This window comes from Suncus etruscus, chromosome 18, assembly GCF_024139225.1.
Source record: "Suncus etruscus isolate mSunEtr1 chromosome 18, mSunEtr1.pri.cur, whole genome shotgun sequence".
NCBI lineage: Eukaryota > Metazoa > Chordata > Mammalia > Eulipotyphla > Soricidae > Suncus > Suncus etruscus.
In genome coordinates, this window is record NC_064865.1 from 18,529,071 (window position 1) to 18,547,503 (window position 18,433).

The window sequence follows — 18,433 nt, forward strand, 5'->3', positions numbered from 1 at the left end:
GTAGTTGGGCATTTGCCTTGCACATGGTTGGACGAACCTAGTTTGATCCCGGCGTCTCATATGGTCCCCCAAGCCAGGAGCAATTTCTGAGCACATAGCTAAGAGTAACTCCTGAGCGTCACTGGGTGTGGCCCCAAAACAAAAACAAATAAAAAAATTCAGAGAAAGGGTATCCAAAGGAGTGAGTGAAACGCCTGTCATGGCCAGAATTGGGGGATACGCACACAGACCACCACTGACTCATGTACTTACGTCTATGTTTAGGGTATTTATAAATAAGAGGTTAAAAACAGTAAATCATGGGGCTGGAGTGATGGTGCAAGTGGTACGGCTTCTGCCTTGCACACACTAATCTAGGACAGACTGGTTCAATCCCCCAGAGTCCATATGGTCCCCCAAGCCAGGAGAAATTTCTGAACGCATAGCCAGGAGTAACCCCTGAGCGTCACCAGGTGTGGCCCAAAAACAAAACAAAACAAAAAAACCCCAGGGCTGGAGATATAGCATGAGGTAAGGCGTTTGCCTCTCATGCAGGTCAGTGGTTTGAATCTCCGCATCCCATATGGTCCCCTGAGTCTGCCAGGAGCGATTTCTGAGCATAGAGCCAGGAGTAACCCCTGAGCACTGCCGGGTGTGACCCAAAAAGCAAACCAAAAAAAAAACAAAACAAAACTCAGTGAATCATGTCAAACTGTTTAGACATTATCTTTGTGGGGGAGGGGCTGGGCCACACCCAGTGCCACTCAAGGCTTACACTCTACACTCAGGGATCACTCCTGATGCTGCTTGGGGGATTCTACTGGATGCTGAAGATCGAGCCTGGGTTGGCCATGTATAAGGCAAACACCCACCTCACTGTACTACTGCTCAAACCCCAAAGTTTTAAGACAATGTCTAAATGGGAGCTAGAATGATCCCTCAGTGCAGAGTCAGGAGTAACCCTGAGCATATTCTGGTATGCTCCGCCCCAATAATCTGGTGAAAGATTGCAAGGAAAATACTGACACTTGCATTTTAATTTGGTGTACCCTAACCCCATCTCCAAAAGACAACCTCAAAGATATGGAATTTTTAAGCACAAGTACTCTAAAATAACATAGTTCCTGGTTTATTTTATTTTATTGAAATAAACTGATCTAAAGAGTCCTTCATAGTTGAATTTCAGATATACTATGAATCAGGGCCCTTCTATCATCAGTGTCAACCTCCCTCCACCAATGGACCTAGAGTGCACCACGTTTTTAAAAAAAAATCATTTAATTGGCCCGGAATGATAGTATAGTGAATCAGGCATTTGCCTTGCATATGGTCGACCTAGGTTTAATCCCATATTGCCCCCCTGGGAACTGGCAGGAGTGATTCCTGAGTGCAGAACAAGGAGTCAGCCTTGAGCACCACTGGAGATGGCTCATAACATAATTAAAAAATAGTGGCTGGAGCTCTAGTACAGCAGGAAGTGTTTCTGCCTTGCACATGGCTGACCCAGGTTTGATTGCAGGTATCCCATCTGGTTTCCCAAGTAATTTCTGAGCGCAGAGCCAGGAGTAACCCCTGAACACCACTGGGTGTGGCCCCAAACAGCAAAACAACAACAAAAAAGATAATTAGGGGCCAGAGAGATAGCCCAGCAGCAGGGCTTTTGCCTTGCAAGCTGCAGTCCCAGGACCAACTGTGGTTCAAATCCCAGTATCCCATAGGATCCCCTGTGTGGTTCAAATCCCAGTATCCCATAGGATCCCCTGTACCGGCCAGGAGCAATTTCTGAGCAGAGAGCCAGGAGTAACCCCTGAGTACTGCTAAGTGTGGCCCCCAAAAAAAACAAACAAAAAGATAATTTAAAAAAAACCCTAAAAATTCTTGTTACTGGACATGGCCAGGACCACGCCCCGTCAGGTGAGGGCTTCCCACCTGCCCCGCAGCTCCCACTCAGAAGCAGCGGTAGAGGGCCTGGAGAGATAGCACAGCGGCGTTTGCCTTGCAAGCAGCCGATCCAGGACCAAAGGTGGTTGGTTCAAATCCCGGTGTCCCATATGGTCCCCCGTGCCTGCCAGGGGCTATTTCTGAGCAGACAGCCAGGAGTAACCCCTGAGCACCGCCGGGTGTGACCCCCCCCCAAAAAAAAAAAAGAAGCAGCAGTGGAACTCAGGGTTGTCCAAATTTGACTTGAATTAACTATGATCTGTGACGTTTCTAGCAGAGAGAAATATGGACAGGCCAGTGTGAAAGCAAACAGTACATTTATGAAGTTCTTACCGCTCTGCTCCACCATTCAACGCAAGTGTTATTCTTTAGCGAGAAAAGAACAGAGAAGAAGCAATGGTCCATTTCCTTGGGGTACAGGAAGTGCCCCCAGCCCGCCCACCTCCAGTCTGAGCTCATTCGGGCACTGCCCCAACATTCTAGGGACCGGGTCCCCTCAAACCTGTCCAGGTGAGCAGTGCTCCAGCTCAGAGACCTACATCTGACTCACTGACCCCTCACGGTGTGTCTAGGGGTGTCAACTCAGAGGCACCTTCTCCCTACACACCGGGTGAGAGTTGGAGGAGTGTCTGGACACCAGAATGCGCACACACTTTCTCACCCAGAACCAGCGTGCTGCATCCCTCACCTCTCAACATAATGCCCACAAAGGGCAGAATTCTTGGGGTGCTTATAATATCCCATTGTCTTTCTGGCCCCACAGGGCTCAGTACTGCACCCTGGGATCTGAGACAGTAGGACTGTACCACCTCTCAGCCAGAGAACGTACTACAGAGTCCCTCCAAAGGGTGCTCATATATCTGCTGGGTCTTGAGCCTGTTTCAGGGTGTCCTAATATCCCTCACCAAACCACCCACTGCATTTCACTGAAAGGCATGTGGGAAGCCCACTCTGAAAATTCTGGCTTTAATTCGCAGAGAATCTCCATGATATGCTTTGTTTTGGATTTGGGGTTGGTTGGGTTTTTTTATCTGTTTGTTTGGGGAACACACCCAGTGATGCTCAGGGGTTACTCCTGGCTAGGAGTTTGGGGTTTACTCCTGGTGGGGTATGGGGGACCATATGAGATGCTAGAAAATCAAACTGGTCAGCTGCATGTAAGGTGAGCTTCCTGCCTGCTGTGCTATTCCTCCAGCTCCTGTCCCTGAAATGCTTTTTTTTTTTTTTTTTCAGAGTTTCTCCAGCTCATGAGCAGAGAGAATGTGATGAGGCAGATGCACCTTTCCTGTTGCAGGGGCTTGCTCCTAAGAATAAAAAACTAGTGTCTGGCTAGAAAACATCTGGTGAATAGGGTCCAGTGAAACAAAAACAAACAAAAAAGCTGGAAGGTCAGGGTTGGAGAGATAGCATGGAGGTAGGGCATTTGCCTTGAATGCAGAAGGATGGTGGTTCGAAACCCAGCATCCCTTATGGTCCCCTGAGCCACCAGGAGCAATTTTTGAGTACAGAGCCAGGAGTAACACCTGAGCACCACCGGGTGTGACCCCCCCCCCCCAAAAAAAAAAAAAGAAAAAGAAAAAGAAAAGAAAAGAATCACACAAATAGAGGCCATGCTGGTGTCCACCCAATCAAGAATCTGGGGTCTTCAGAGTATCTCAGTTTGTGACTATAAGCTTCCTGGTAAGTGTCAGAGATCCTCGATTCCTGCTTGAGACTCAGGACACGTAACTATGACCCACAAACAGGGAGGAACTTTTGGGACTCAGTACTCTCATGCCCATGCCCATGGCCTTAATCACCCTTGACAGCAGGGGTTACAGAAAGGAGGCTGAGGGGGTGAAAATTCTCGATACTTGCATTTAGAGAACCACCACCTTACCAATTTCATGACACAAACTACAGCAAAAATAAGCCACATGTTTCCTTATCAAAAATGGGAATGGGGAGTGGACAGAGAGACAGCACAGGGTGTTTGAGACATTTGGTCTGCAACAACTGACATTTCTAGTTCAATCACTGGTACTGTACATGGCCCTCCAGCACTGCCCAGAGTAATGTCTGAGCACAGTCAAGAATAAATCAAAAATAACACCTGATGTGGCCCCAAAAAATCAATGAAATGGGAATGAGTTTTAAAAGTTTGTGTTATGTCTTATTATAGTATAGAGACTGTTCTAACGTAAGCTACAACAGGTGTAGCTTAAGATGTAAGCAAAAAAAAATATTTATTTTTGGTTAAGATCCATCTTTTTGGGGAGTACTGTCTTGTCTGTGAAGGATTAAGAAGGACAATCAAATCCTCTGTAATTCACTACCCTAAAGACAGCTCATTTTCTGGAACCTTCTGCCTATGAAGATTTTATTGGATCCACTTTTTGTCCTGCTAATAGCAATCACAGGGCAAAGTGCAGGAATGAACCAAAAGCTGCAAAACTTTACTTTTCAATTTGGAGTTCTAAACCCTAGAGAGGGTGGTCTGTACCCAAATGAGGAGCACTTGCTCAGTCTCTACTTCATAGAGGCTCATCACAAGCATGAAGTGAGCCTGACCTAAGGGCTGGGCTCAGTGAGGCTTGTCCCAAAAGTTTGTAATCACCCTCCAAAGTCGCTGTATGACTCCTTCTGAAGCACATCCACTTTATTGATAAGCTTTAATTTAGATCATTATTTTTATCTTTGGAAACCAAAGAACAGAAGGTCCTGGCCAAGAACAGGAAATTTAGGCAGAAATTAAGGGGGGAAGTTGCTTTCCTTTTTTTCACAAAAGCAGTAACCATTCCTTACTCCAAATGCCAAGGATACAGAGGCACTAAGAGATAAGCAAGAAGTTCCTGGGACTGCATGCAAGAGACACTGCCAGCCCCACTGGGAATCTCTCAATGGCTGTGGGAAAAACACGACACAGAGCACCGGTTCTGGACACTGCGCAGCCAGCTGTGCCAGCCCCCTTCACTCTTGCACTCCTGCAGCCAAGGGTGCCTCCAGGCCTTAATTGCCCTCTTCAGCCTCAGCGGAAATGCCGAAGTATCAGCAGAACCCCAGATCTGAGCTCCCCAGATGGGCTCCCACTGGTCCTCGCGAGTTACATCAGGGGCTGTCTGGGGCTAAGATTCCAGCAGAGCAGCCCAGGAGGAAGAGGTCCTCCCAAACTTCTGTCTCTGAAAGGCTCGCAGGCTCGCTGGTCACCAGGCTGTGTGAGGCATCCGCTGGAACCCAGAAAGCCTCGCCCTACCCCTCCACATGTCCTGAGCACCCCTGGACACTGGGGGCCCAAGGCGCAGCTCTCTCCGCCCCGCCCTGTGGGCCTGGAACCACACTACCTGCTAGACCCAGATTAAGATAGCCCAGGCATGCCACACCCACCCTGCGAATTTGCCCCAAAGGACAGTGAAAAGGAACACGAACAATTAAAAAGTTTTAAGGGGCCCGGCGGTGGCGCTGGAGGTAAGGTGCCTGCCTTGCCTGCGCTAGCCTAGGACGGACCGCGGTTCGATCCCCCGGCGTCCCATATGGTCCCCCAAGAAGCCAGGAGCAACTTCTGAGCGCATAGCCAGGAGTAACCCCTGAGCGTCACAGGGTGTGGCCCAAAAACCAAAAAAAAAAGAAAAGATTTTGGGGGCCGGGCGGTGGCGCTGGAGGTAAGGTGCCTGCCTTGCCTGCGCTAACCTAGGACGGACCGTGGTTCAATTCCCCCGGCGTCCCATATGGTCCCCCAAGAAGCCAGGAGCAACTTCTGAGCGCATAGCCAGGAGTAACCCCTGAGCCTCACAGGGTGTGGCCCAAAAACCAAAAAAAAAAAAAAAGTTTTAAAAGTCTCTGCATATGCCCGGAAAGCCCCCCAAAGGTTAAGGTGACTGCAATTGAAAATTCACTGAACCTGTACAACCTGTTACTGTATCTGTGATAAATATGCCAAATGTTCCCTGAAATGTAAGTCACTAAACTTCCTAAAATCAATGGTCATGCTGTGTTCTGTAAATTTTCCATTGTACTAGAGTGTTATAAAATAATTGCTGGATTTGTGATCAGGGCTCTCAGCCTCTATGCTGGGTGGCCCTGCATATATGCTTGAATAATAAACCCCTTGCTTTTGCATGAACTTCGAGTCTTGGTGTCGTTGAACAGCTCTCCGGTCCTTTCAACAGGACAATGCCGTAAAGCACCTCACAAACAGGTGAACTCCAGTTCCCTCTACAGATCCCTGACATCGGTTGGCAGATACTAAAAAATCGATTGCACAGGAGAAGCAAGTCACAGTGAGTAACAGCCTCAACCACTCTCTTCTCATTGTATGTGTGAGAATACGTGTGCAAACGCCATCTTCGCATCACGTGTGTATATGTGTGTGCATTTTCACTAAGGGGTGTCTGCATGTGATGTGTACAAGCACTGTCTTCTCACTGTCTGTGTATCTGTATTTGTGTGTGCAAGTGTGTGCAGTCTTTTCACTAAGGAAGAGTTATGTGGTATGTATGCAAGTGCTGTCTTCTCAGTCAGGAAGGGAGGGCATGAATGTGTGTTTGTGTGCAAGCTCTGTCTTTTCACTAAGGAAAGGATAATGTGTGTGTTTGCATGTATGTGAGTGTGTGAGATATATGCATGTGTGTGTATAAATGAATGTGGGAGCCAATGAATGTATGAACATGTTTGTATATGTGAGTGACATGAGGTGTGTCTGTGATACAAACTGGAAGGGAAGTGCCGCACTGCTCCCCCTCTCCCTCTGCGTTGTCCGAGTTGTGGCCCACCAGAAGCCTCACATAGTGCTGTGGACCCTTGTTCCCAGCACACACCATCCCGTTTCCTGTCCCGTCCCCCATATGTTCACACTGCAGTGCTGAGTTTAACACACACACACACACACACACACACACACACACACACACACACACAATCGGAAATGGACTGCTGAGTGGCACAAAGGCACGGAACACTCCAGAGGTGATAAGGGGAAGTGAGAACGTGCTGAAACAGGAATCCACCCACCCGCCCTCAAAACTCCGGGCACCTCGAGTCTCCAAGTGCTCTGGGGGCCAGGCTGGGTGAGACACTCCTGTATCAAACTGAAGCCTGAACCCCCAAAGAGAAAAAAGACCTACGATGCCAGCAGGCAGGGCCTGCATTTATTTTCCTGCAAGCTGAGGGCCGCTGCCCACCACTGGGCATATCTGAGACATTCAGGCAGGACCACAAGTCACAATACTCTCAAGATTACAGAGAGCCCCCCGAAGACAGGCTGAGGCTGGCCAAATTCTCTTGGGGTGACTAGAACTGCCACCAACGTCTCTGGTCAGAATTCCCATCCAGAAAGTTCCAAGAAGAAGCAACTCATAGGAAAAGTAAAGTCACAAGGCAAACAAGCAAAAAAGCATCAGAGTAATAAAGAAGAGTCACAGCGCCAGATTCTGCTCCAGCTATGGGAACTGACTTCAAATAAACGTAGAATATGCTTCAGAGAGAATTGAAAAAAAATATATATAAGAGTAACAAGAAGCCGCAAAGAATGACCAAATAGATTTGAAATAAAAGCAAATTTGATTTCTAAAATTCAGAAATAATTGAAAAAAACAAATGAATACACAAAAGAGCATTGACTAAAGAAATAGGAATAAGGCTAAAGAAATATGTCCGGGCCAGAGAGATAGCATGGAAGTAGGGCATTTGCCTTGCATGCAGAAGGATGGAGGTTCGAATCCTGGCAGCCCATATGTCCTGGCAGCCCATATGGTCACCTGAGCCTGCCAGGAGCAACTTCTCAGTGTAGACACAGGAGTAATCCCTGAGCACTGCTGGGTGTGACCCAAAAACAACAACAACAAAAAGAAATATGTCAAGGGAGTGATAGCATAGCGAGAAGGTGTTTGCCTTGCATGAGACCAACCCTGGTTTGGTTTCCAAATCCCATATAGTCCCTTGAGCCTGCCAGGATAATTTCTGAATGTAATCAGGAGTAACCCCAGAGTATCACTGGTGTGTCCCCCCACCCCCAACCCCCAATAAATAATGATAAGGAATAAGTCTAGAGTTGGGACGGTATTTGCTTTGCTCAACCCAGAATCAGACCTTGTACCATGCCTGGTCCCTCAAGCACTGAGCCAGGAGTGACCTTGGAGCAAGCACAGAGCCAGGAGCGATTCATAAGCACAGCTGGATATGAACCAAGAAAGAAAGGAAGAAAAGAAAAGGAAGAAACCTAGAATGCATCACAAAGAAAATATGAGAGGCTGAGAGAAAGGGAGGCATCTGTTGGACCTTTTCAGACTATAAGGAATTTCCAAAAGAGAATGGAAGAGAGACAATATTCCGGGCACAACTAAGCACTGGAATATTCTGGAACTCCACTGTGCAATCTGGCAGCCATCAGCTGCAAGTTAGTTGCTGCTCGATGGAAATGAAAGACCCAGTTCCTCGCAGGCACTGACCGCAGAGCCAGCTGTGGGGGGTGGTTACCACAGGGGCTGCCCAGTCTTAGAACCTTTCCGTCAACACAGAAAGCTCTGCTGGAACCAGTGAAAACAACCAGCGCAGCCAGGAAGTGTGGTAAAACCCCAGCTGGGGAATATGCCCACGCGTGGAAACACTGATGAAGCAAACTGTAAAGCACCCAAGACAATACCAGGCCTCACAAACAGGCCCAGAGAGTCAAACGATCTGCTGCCAGGCAGAATGGACAGACTACCTAGGGCATAGATTCAGTGAAGGAGCTGGGAGAAACCCAGGGCAATGCCTGAAAACCCGCAGAGTCTTGCCATTCTAGACCAAATTTTCTTTTTTCTTGGTTTGCTTGGGGTTTGGGGGAGGCTATACCTAGAAATGCTCAAGGCTTTGCACTCAGAATCACTTCTGGCAGTGCTCCGAGGACCATATGGGATGTAGAGGATCAAACCAGGGTTGGCTGTATGCAAATCAAATATCCTTCCCATTGTACTATAACTCCACCCCATTGGATAAAACTTTCACCTGCAGAGATTTAGCAGCAACAAATCTTCCCTAATGGAAAAGGATACTCCCAGGACGGGCAAAAATGTATGAATCAATAATAAAGAAAGATATGGTAAAATCTGATTAAATGTAAAACATTAGATACTTTTTAAATAGAAAAAATATTTTAAATAAAAAATTGTGAAACATAAAAGAAACTTAAACAATTGGATGACATGTAACAATACTCAGGGAGATGACAAAGCTGATTTTTTTTTGTTTTTTTGGGGGGGGGTTTTGGGTCACATCCAGCGGTGCTCAGGGGTTACTCCTGGCTGTCTGCTCAGAAATAGCACCTGGCAGGCACGGGGGACCATATGGGACACCGGGATTCGAACCAACCACCTTTGGTCCTGGATCGGCTGCTTGCAAGGCAAACACCGCTGTGCTATCTCTCCGGGCCCAAAGCTGATTTTTTTTTTTTAAGTTCTTTCTAAGTAAATTTGAACTTCAACCCTGAAATGCTAACATAATGTTCATTCAAAACCACTGCCAAAAACGAAAGATAGGGAGTTTTAAAAAGTTGGGGGGGGGGGGGGCCTGGAGCAGTAGTACAACGGGTAGGATGTGTCTTGCAGGCAGCCAACCCAGGTTAGATCTCTAGCATCCAGCCTGCCAAGAGTGATTTCTTGATTTCTGAAGCCAGAGTCAGGAGTAACTCCTGTGCATAACTGCCAGGTGTGGTTCCCCCCAAACAAATAAACAAACAAGTTGAGAAGTAGGAAATAGAGTGGGAGGGTGGGATGGGGAGGAAGCAGAGAGCCACCAAGATGGCGGTCAGAAATCAAAATTTAGGGTCGGGAGCGATAGCACAGAGGTAAGGCATTTGTTTTGCATGCAGACGACCCAGGAAGAACTCTGGTTCGATCCCCAGCATCCCATATGTTCGGAGTCTGCCAGGAGCGATTTTTTTTTTGGGGGGGGTCCACACCCAGCAGTGCTCAGGGGTTACTCCTGGCTGTCTGCTCAGAAATAGCTCCTGGCAGGCACGGGGGACCATATGGGACACCGGGATTCTAACCAACCACCTTTGGTCCTGGATTAGCTGCTTGCAAGGCAAACGCCGTTGTGCTATCTCACCGGGCCCAACCAGGAGCGATTTCTGAGCTCTGAGAGCCAACAGTAATCCCTGAGTGTGATGGGTGTGACCCCCTCCCCCCCTCAAAAAAAACAAACAAATCAGGATTTACCTATAAATATAAATAAATGCAGTTCCAGACTAGATCAAAAGGTGAAATTTAACTTTAATCATGAGGCAAAAGTCGGCCAGTGAAACCATATTAGCATTAGAAAAGGATTGTCTTTAAGGAAATACACAGTAGAGAATCATTCATGATGATAGGAAGTTAAATTCATGCAGAAAATAATGTTAATTCTAACATTTAGAGAGATTTTTAGTACTGGAGGCTACCCTTGGTCTGATGCTTGGAGCCCACTGGTGCGGGAAATCAAGTCCAGGGCCCTGTGCACAAGCATATGTTCCAGCTCTCTGTTGGAGCTCAGACCCCCAATCCTAGACACATTTTTAAACTCCCCTCCCTATTTTCATATCTTCATCAAGAAGGCAAAAGTTTTAAAGAGCTATAAGGAATAAGTGACAGCAATTGATGAGTTTGTGGCAATGGTCAGATACAGAACACGCTCTTCTCTCCATACACGGGTGGGCTATTTATGAAAACTGACAGGATTAGATGTGGCAGACAGCTCACAAAATGTGATGTAATTTTTGTTTGTTTCTGGGCCATACCCAGCATTGCTCAGGGCTTATTCCTGGTTCTGTGCTCAGGGACCACTCCTGGAGGGGCTTAGAATGGGAGAAACTATATGTGGTTCTGGGATGAAATTGGGATGGTAGCCTACAAGGTAGTTGTCCTACCCACGGTACTATGGCTCCAGCCCCCAGCTTTTTAGATCAGGTTTCCCTGGTTCCAGTTAAGTCAGAAATCATTGCAAAAACATTGAGGGCAGGACATGGCCTAGTAGCAGAGTGAGTGTCTGCCCGGCTTGTCTGAAGTCCTGGATTTAATCTTTGGCTCCTTCTTACCCACCTCATAGGAAAGAAAACTTTCTATTTATTGAAATCAGCAATTTGTACCAACTCACATGAAGGTTCAGTTAACGCTCAGAAATAGGAAGTTGTTCCAATGTCTTTAAAACTAGTCAGAAGTCCAGTTTCTCCAGGGACCATTAGTGAGGCTGAATTCTTTGTTTGTTTTGGGGCCAATCCCAGGAGGTGGGTGTTGGGTGTGGGGGTGGGGTGCGGTGGGGTGGGGTTTACTCCTGGCTCTGCACTGGGGAATTAATCCTGGAGGTGCTCAGGGGGAGCCACATGGGATGCCGAGGTTCGAACCTGGGTCAGCAGCAGGCAAGGCAAAAAGCCTATTGAGCTGTCTTGTACTGGAGAACTTCAGAAAAAGAATTCTTACAGGAATAAAAGCACCGCTAAATCCCAGTGCTGCTGTGTAGTTTCCACCCAAGGGGGGGAGGGTGCCATTCAGAAAATGTTTACTTAAGGCACACAAGGAAAAGAACAACAGTTTATAGTTGGAGATAAAGAGTCACTAATCTCACTGGCCTATCTGTTTGTTCTCTGGCAGGAGACAGAAGGACAGGGGCTAGAAAACCTAGCATTCTTTCTGGTAATAAAGGTAATAATGTTTACTGAGCCCTGGGCTTTGTCCTTGCTGGTGGCAAAGGGACCTGAGGTGAGGGTTAGTCTGACATCAAAGGGTAAGGAAGAAAGCTTGTGAGAGCAAGCAGGCACTCCGTGTAAAACTGTGATTGGAGAGGCTGGAGTGAGAGATAATATAGCAGGTAGGGCGTTTGCCTTGTACGTGGCCGACTTGGGTTCAATCCCCAGTATCCCATATGGTCCCCCGAGCCTGCCAGGAGTGATTTCTGAGTGCAGAGCCAGCAGTAACCTGAACACTACTGGGTGTGGCCCAAAAACAGGAGGGGAAGACACCCACTGTGATTGGATTTTCAGATGGTTGATGAAAAAAATGGCAAGCAGAAAACCTGGCAAGAAGCTTATGCTTTTGAATCTGTTCTACTAAAATACTTTTAAAGCCTCTACTGTTAGGGCCAGAGCCACAGGACAGGGGGCAGGGCACTTGCCTTGCACATGGCCAACCAGGCATCCCATATGTTCCCTGGAGCCCATCAGGAGTGATCCCTAAGCGCAGAGCCAGGAGTAAGCCCTAAGCACCAGAAAAAGACTACTCCTCCTGTTAGGCTAAAGTGGATGATCAGCATTTTCCACAATGCTTTAAAAAACAACTTTAATCTCTTTATTTTTATTTATTTTTGGCAAAGCATAGTGAACATTTCTCCCTTCCCCCATTTATAATATGGTGAAGGCCAGATTTTTGCATACATGGTCCCTGCCCCACACCCACCAACATGCTTCCCTCATTGGCCCCAGGGACTCCTTCCACCACCAGGGAAAGTCAGTTCTGTGGATAAGTTGAAGAGGCACTTTTGAAAGGGCCTTATCCTGGCTAGAGGTTTTTGGACAGTAGAGTTAAAAGCACGGATGCTAAACTATTTTCTCTAGCATTTATTATGGAATAGTCTGGAGAAATTCTTCATTGCTGAACTATTTTCAACATTTCACATCTACTGAACTGAACTAAACACTAGAACAAACACACACGTAACTTAAGGTACTGGAGCTGAAAATAAAAAAAAATATTCTTTTAAATAAACCGTAAAGGGCACCTAGAATCTTATTACAATTCCTCCGACAAAGCCATTATGTAAGCACAAAAGGACCCAAAGTCATTATTACCAAAGGTTGACTTGGACAGGGAAATGACAGCATACATAGAAATAGAACTATGGATTTGCTTCCATTCACTATATTTTTTAATGTCCCTTTTGAAATATAGAGAGGAAGAGTTTCTTTTCCAAGCCTTGGGTCTTTTAATTAACATTAAATTGAAGCCTAAGTTCACCATCTGACTGTTGTAAAATATAATCTTGTGAGGCCGCTCAGGGAGGCCAAGACAATACAGCCACAGAGCTTGTGCAAGCTCCAAGCTCCTGGGAACATGAAGAGAGCACAGAAGGAGAGAAGGAGCACCTACTTACACCACATCAACACCCTCTGGGGTAATTATTAGAAGCAAACAGCAGATGACTCTTGTAAAAGATGCAGTTACAGTGTACAAGCCTTATCACAGACCCAAGCCGTGTATTGTGTGTAACAACCCCAAACTGTTTCAAGATACATAAAATGAACACGTATTTTTTTAGATTAATTTATGTTTTTTCTCTGACAGCTATAATTCTTACTAAATGATGTCTTATATAGTGACGATTCTAACCACTTTTCATCTTCTAGTTTTGAGCTGTTTAACAAGGAATCTTAGAGAAAGAGTCCCCCAGATTAATGCTTATGATTGAATCATAATTGTTTTCATCAACCCCATATGCGCCAAGAACACCACGTGGCATTGCTCCTTTTTTGCATAGGCACATTAAAATGGGCAAATAGAATACATATAAATAAGATCCTATCTAATAGAGATTGGTACAGACAAATCTTGTAGTGCAAAGGGACCTTACACCCTGAACATTGACATAACGACCTGGCACAGACCTCAGAAGAAAGGGCATTTCCCTGAACCAGGGAAGCCATCCACAAAACATCCAGGCTGGGCTATAGCATCACCTGGAAGCAATCCTCTACCAAGGAAGACTCTACACTGCTCAGACATTTCCTGCTCAAAAGAGACTTCCATTAACACTGAGAAGACTTAACAACAACAACGACTTGCTTACGGGACAGGGCTCCCTGCATTGCCCTTTGATTGTGAGGTGAAACCAGAGGACGCTCCACATCCTGACTTCAATGTTGGATATACAGATACCAGGATCTTTAATACAGAAGCTTGATACCAACAACAGAGACTGTGTGAAAAATATAAGTGTGCTGGCACTACAGACAACGTCTTGGATTGATGTTGGATATACAGATACCAGTATCGTTAATACAGAAGCTTGATGCCAACAACAGAGACTGTGTGAAAGGTATAAGTGTGTTGGCACTACAGACAATGTCTTGGATTGGACGATCTAGCGTGCCTGGAGCCTGGAGTTGGTCTTGTGCCAGGAAACTTCAGGGGTCGGGTCTTTGTGTATTTAGGCCAAGGTTATTTCTTTCCATGTCCCTCATATTTTGGTGGGCCTATGCAAAGAACAATTGCCACTCCAACACCATTTTTGCTGTGCTCCTTTGACTCTAATCCTTAAAAAGAACCCAGTTAAGATTTGAGGTTAACTTAAGCTAATATGCATGAATATGGAAATGTAAAAAAAATGCTATGCCTGTAATGTTTAAGGAGTTATGTAAGTTTTATGGCTTTAGATTGCCTTGTGTGCTGTTAAGAAATATTATAGTGTGTTACAATCTTAATGTTCTTTGGATGAAATTTCAAAGTTGGGATATCAGCAAGGGGACTTCTGAGAATTATGTTATGTATTGTCCTTCCACTGTAACTTTACCTTGTCCTCCTTCTTTGCATCCTTGTTCTCATAATTAAAAATAAAAAAAATTATAAAAAAAAAAAAAAAAAAAAAAAAAAAGATGCAGTTACTCATTAACTTTCTCAGGCAGCAAAGGCCTCTTCCATTAAAGAAACATCTTAGCTTTTCTTCTAAAAGATTCTTTCTACTAGAAACTATTGGTGGAATTTCAGGTTTTGTTTTTTCCGGTTTGTTTGTTTTGGGGCCATATTGGGTGGTGCTCACCTAATGTGCTATGGCTGTGCTCTGCTCCCGTCCCCTTTTGTTGTTGTTGTTGTTTTTTAATAAAAGGGAATAGGTAGAAAATGGATCTATGAAATCAGTGAGGAAGGAACTGGCCCTTGACCACTGGGTTGGGCAGCAGGAGGCGCCTTCCCTGAGACCTGTCACTTCTCACCCACCCACCTGGGATTAAACACTCCAAACCATTTTGAAGTTGTAAAGGCAGGAGGGAAAACCAGACAAGTTTATACAAATAAAAAAGGCATTTTAACACAAGATTCACACAAGTCAGGCAACTATAAAAATTGAGGAAGGTTCCTTTTTGTTTGCTTGTTTTTTGGCTCACACCCGGCAGCGCTCAGGGGTTACTCCTGGCTCCAGAAGGTTCCCTTTTAATAGGAGCTTCTTTAGGGCCTAAGGGAGAGCACAGCGGGGAGGGAACTTGCCTTGCACACAGCTGACAGGAGTTCAATCCCCAGCATCACATAGGGGCTCTGAGCACAGCCAGGAGTGGTATTTAAGTATAGAGCCAAGAGTATAGTCAGGTATGCATTCCCCTTCTCTCTCCCCACCTCGCCCCAAAGAAAAATCAATCACACATGAGCTTTTCTGGGAGGACATTCCCTTTTTAAGGGGCAATGGCTGGTTTGCAAGAGGGAAGATGTGCCTGTGGAAAAGATCTGAGCAGTGATGGCACAGCAGATGGGGACAGAGGACTCACTTTTATTCACTTTTCAGCCTGGAAACTGTCACTAATTTTATGGAAGGTAACTAAGTCCAGGTTTATCCATGGAATGAGGAGTCCTCAGTTTCCCCCTTGTCCACTGGTGCTTGCAGTTCCATGCTAGCTGTCTTAGTCTACATTTGAGACATTCCTGCAGATTCCTGAGACTGGGCAGTTTACACTTTAAATTAAAACCAAAACTTCTGCCCCAGTTCTTGGGCTTATAGGAGACCAGGAGAAAGTGGACAGTGCCCAGGGAGATAGTAAAATCAATAACCTAAGAAGCACTAAATAAATACATACAGGGTGTTAGTCTTAGCAACACAGATGAGTCCTAAGTTAAGAAGGAATCTCTGGGAAACAAATGAGAATCTTCTTAAAGGCCCAGTTTTCCTACAAAACCCCACAAGAAGAGCCAAAGCAAAATGACAGTGGAGAGGACAATAACCTTGCACATGGCCCGCCCAGGTTGTTCCCTGGCATCCCATAAGGTCCCCTGAGCACCCCAGGAGTAACCCTTGGGCACCACCAGGTGTGGCCCCAAAACAAAACAAAAAATAAGCACAATTTCACAAAACCAGCCATACTTAACTTAGTCCTACCCTAAGATCCCTTCCTACTGAGGAGTTTCTTTCTCTTCTATTTACCTTCCAATAAACTTGCCAGTTTTCTAAGTTGGAGCATCTTGATTACTCAGACATTTACCTTTTGGACACTATTGGGCCTGGGAACTGTGGCCAAACATAGAGACCCATCGTCATCGCTCCAGCATCAAAGTCACACACCATTTTCATAAATAATCAGATGGGCATCCCTTGGTGAGTAGAACCACTTCAAAGGGAGTGCGCGGTGCAAAATACCACAGTTCTCCGACCACCACACAGATACTGACCACAAGCAGCACTTAAGGTTGCAAGATGAGTGTACGACAGGGCCTGTGATTAGTAATTTTGGGCACGCTTGGCAAGAAGCCGCGAAACTCAAAATCTGGAGAGAGTTGGCTTAAGCTTAAACCTTGTTCCTAAAAGACCTACATGGACAAGCAGCACGTTCCATCTGGGCATTAAGCCAGAGAAGAGCATGCAGCAGGGCACAATTATTTGCAGGAGGATAACAAGGCCCTTGGGGGCGACGCTCCACCATAAAGAGAGAGTAATAGGAGCCAGGGGAGAAGAGTTGCAGTGGAGCAGAGTAAGGGCAGCTGATGCGGAGTTAGGGATCACTGACAGAGCCAGGAGTGATCCCTTCAAAGTACACACCCAGCACCCCTTTTTGAAAATGCACACCTCGTCAGGGGTCAGGGCACGGAACCGGCCAGACCCAAATAAACAGGACACCCCTGGCGTTGTCTGAGTGATTTCACATCACCCCTAAACTAGTGCGTCTCCACCAAACCCGATCGATTCCCAGCAGGACACAGAACAGTTTCCGGCACTCTTAGCAAACTCAGAGGCTCCAAAGAAAACAAGAGGAAGCGGACTGGAGTGAAGGGTGAAGGAACCTACAACAACCAGCAGATTCCAGGCACCGGGACCTACATGCATCCCTGGAGGATCCCCCTGGCCGGCACTCTGCACCCACAGACCCTCAAGAGCGGCCAGGACTTGGTGGCAGCCAAGGCCTGAGAACCACCGGGCCAAGGCCAGCCAGCCAGGCCTGCCAGGTCCTCGTCCGCGGGACACTGCCCTGGAGACTGGGAACCGCCTTCCGGGAGAAATGGGGCCCCAAGCCCGGGACCAGGGAAGTGCAGGCAGGAGGTTCGGGCACTAGATGGAAACACTGCGTCCCTTGTCCAGGGGGGTCGCCCCTTCTAGTCAATAATAATACTAATCAAGTCCTACCTCGATCAGAAAAAAAGCCCTCCACCTCCCAGAATAGTAATAAAGCGCTCTCCCCAATAGCCAATATTAAAACATCCACCTCGATCATAATAAAACATCCCCACCTACGAGTAGAACCAGTAGCAAAGTGCCCCACCTCCCATAACAGCCAATAATCAGGAGTCGCCCCACCTGCGGGGTGGGCAGGGACCGTGATGAGACGCCCCTAACCCGGATAATCGATAGCAGTCATGAACCCCAATTAGTAGTAGTGACACGAAGCGCCCCTGACTCCAATAAGAGCAGTCCATAACTCATCAATAACGATGACAGCCCCCCAAGAATAATCAGTGAAAGGTGGCAGGGGTGAGCCGGGGGCCGGCTAGGCCTGGGGATGGGTCCTTGAGGCTCAGAGGCAACTTTGTTTCCTCCGTCCTCCAGGGACTCCGGGCTCGGGGGCGCCCCGGCCCAGGCCTCCCCGACCCGCCCGGCGTCCCCGATCACCCTCCGGGCCCAAGCCCGAGCCGCGCGCCCCTCACCTTGGTGGCCATGGCGGGCGGCTCCACCCGCCGGCCCGGCCCGACTGCGGCCCGTCTCGCGGAGGCCCGGCCCGGCCCGGCCCGGCCAGCAGCGGCAGCGGCGGGGAAGGCTCCGGGGACGGCTCCGGGACTGGGCCCGGCGCGGCAGCTGCGTTGGCCTTGGGGCCCCTCGGTCCTCTCCCGGCTCCTGCCTCCCGGCTCTCGGCGCCCCGGGCTCGGCGACTCGGGCCGCTGCAGTTCCTGGAACTCCCGCCGGGCCGCCCCTGGACCGTGCGCGGCCGGCGGAAGCGCGCCCCGGCCCTCGGCCCGCCCCGGCCCAGCCCGGCCCGCGCCCTTTGTTCCGCCTCTCGGGGCGCGGGGAGGACCCCGGGGGCACCCACCCACCGTGCGCCTCCGCAGCCGGGCTTTAGGGGTGCTGGACGCACGCGATCGCGATGTCCCCAGCCCCTTGGCCTTTGGGGGGCGGTGGAGCGGCCGCGCCCCACACTACCCGGCCTCCTCCTCCTGGGTTGGTCTCGACCTGGAAAACAGATATTTTGTGTTTCTTCTATGATACTTATTTTCTACCGTTTGGATCTTAGGGAGACGAGAAGTGGTAACTTGTGTTCAGAACTCTTAGGCAGAAGTCAGTTGTTTGGGGGCCAACGCAGCTCGCTGGCTTGAGGGTTTAGTTGTAGCTCAGGGATCATCATCACTTT

General features: G+C 47.7%; 1 protein-coding gene across 1 annotated transcript in view; it reads right to left on the reverse strand.

The window, feature by feature from the left end:
• The window catches only part of SNX9 (sorting nexin 9), a 77,769-nt gene extending 59,954 nt beyond the window's left edge, over positions 1-17,815 (reverse strand). Inside the window, exon 1 of the mRNA XM_049765347.1 lies at positions 17,736-17,815. Within this exon, the coding sequence (XP_049621304.1) occupies positions 17,736-17,747 (12 nt within the window). The 5' untranslated portion in view covers positions 17,748-17,815. The remainder of the gene's footprint in view (positions 1-17,735) is intronic.
• Positions 17,816-18,433: the final 618 nt, after the last annotated feature.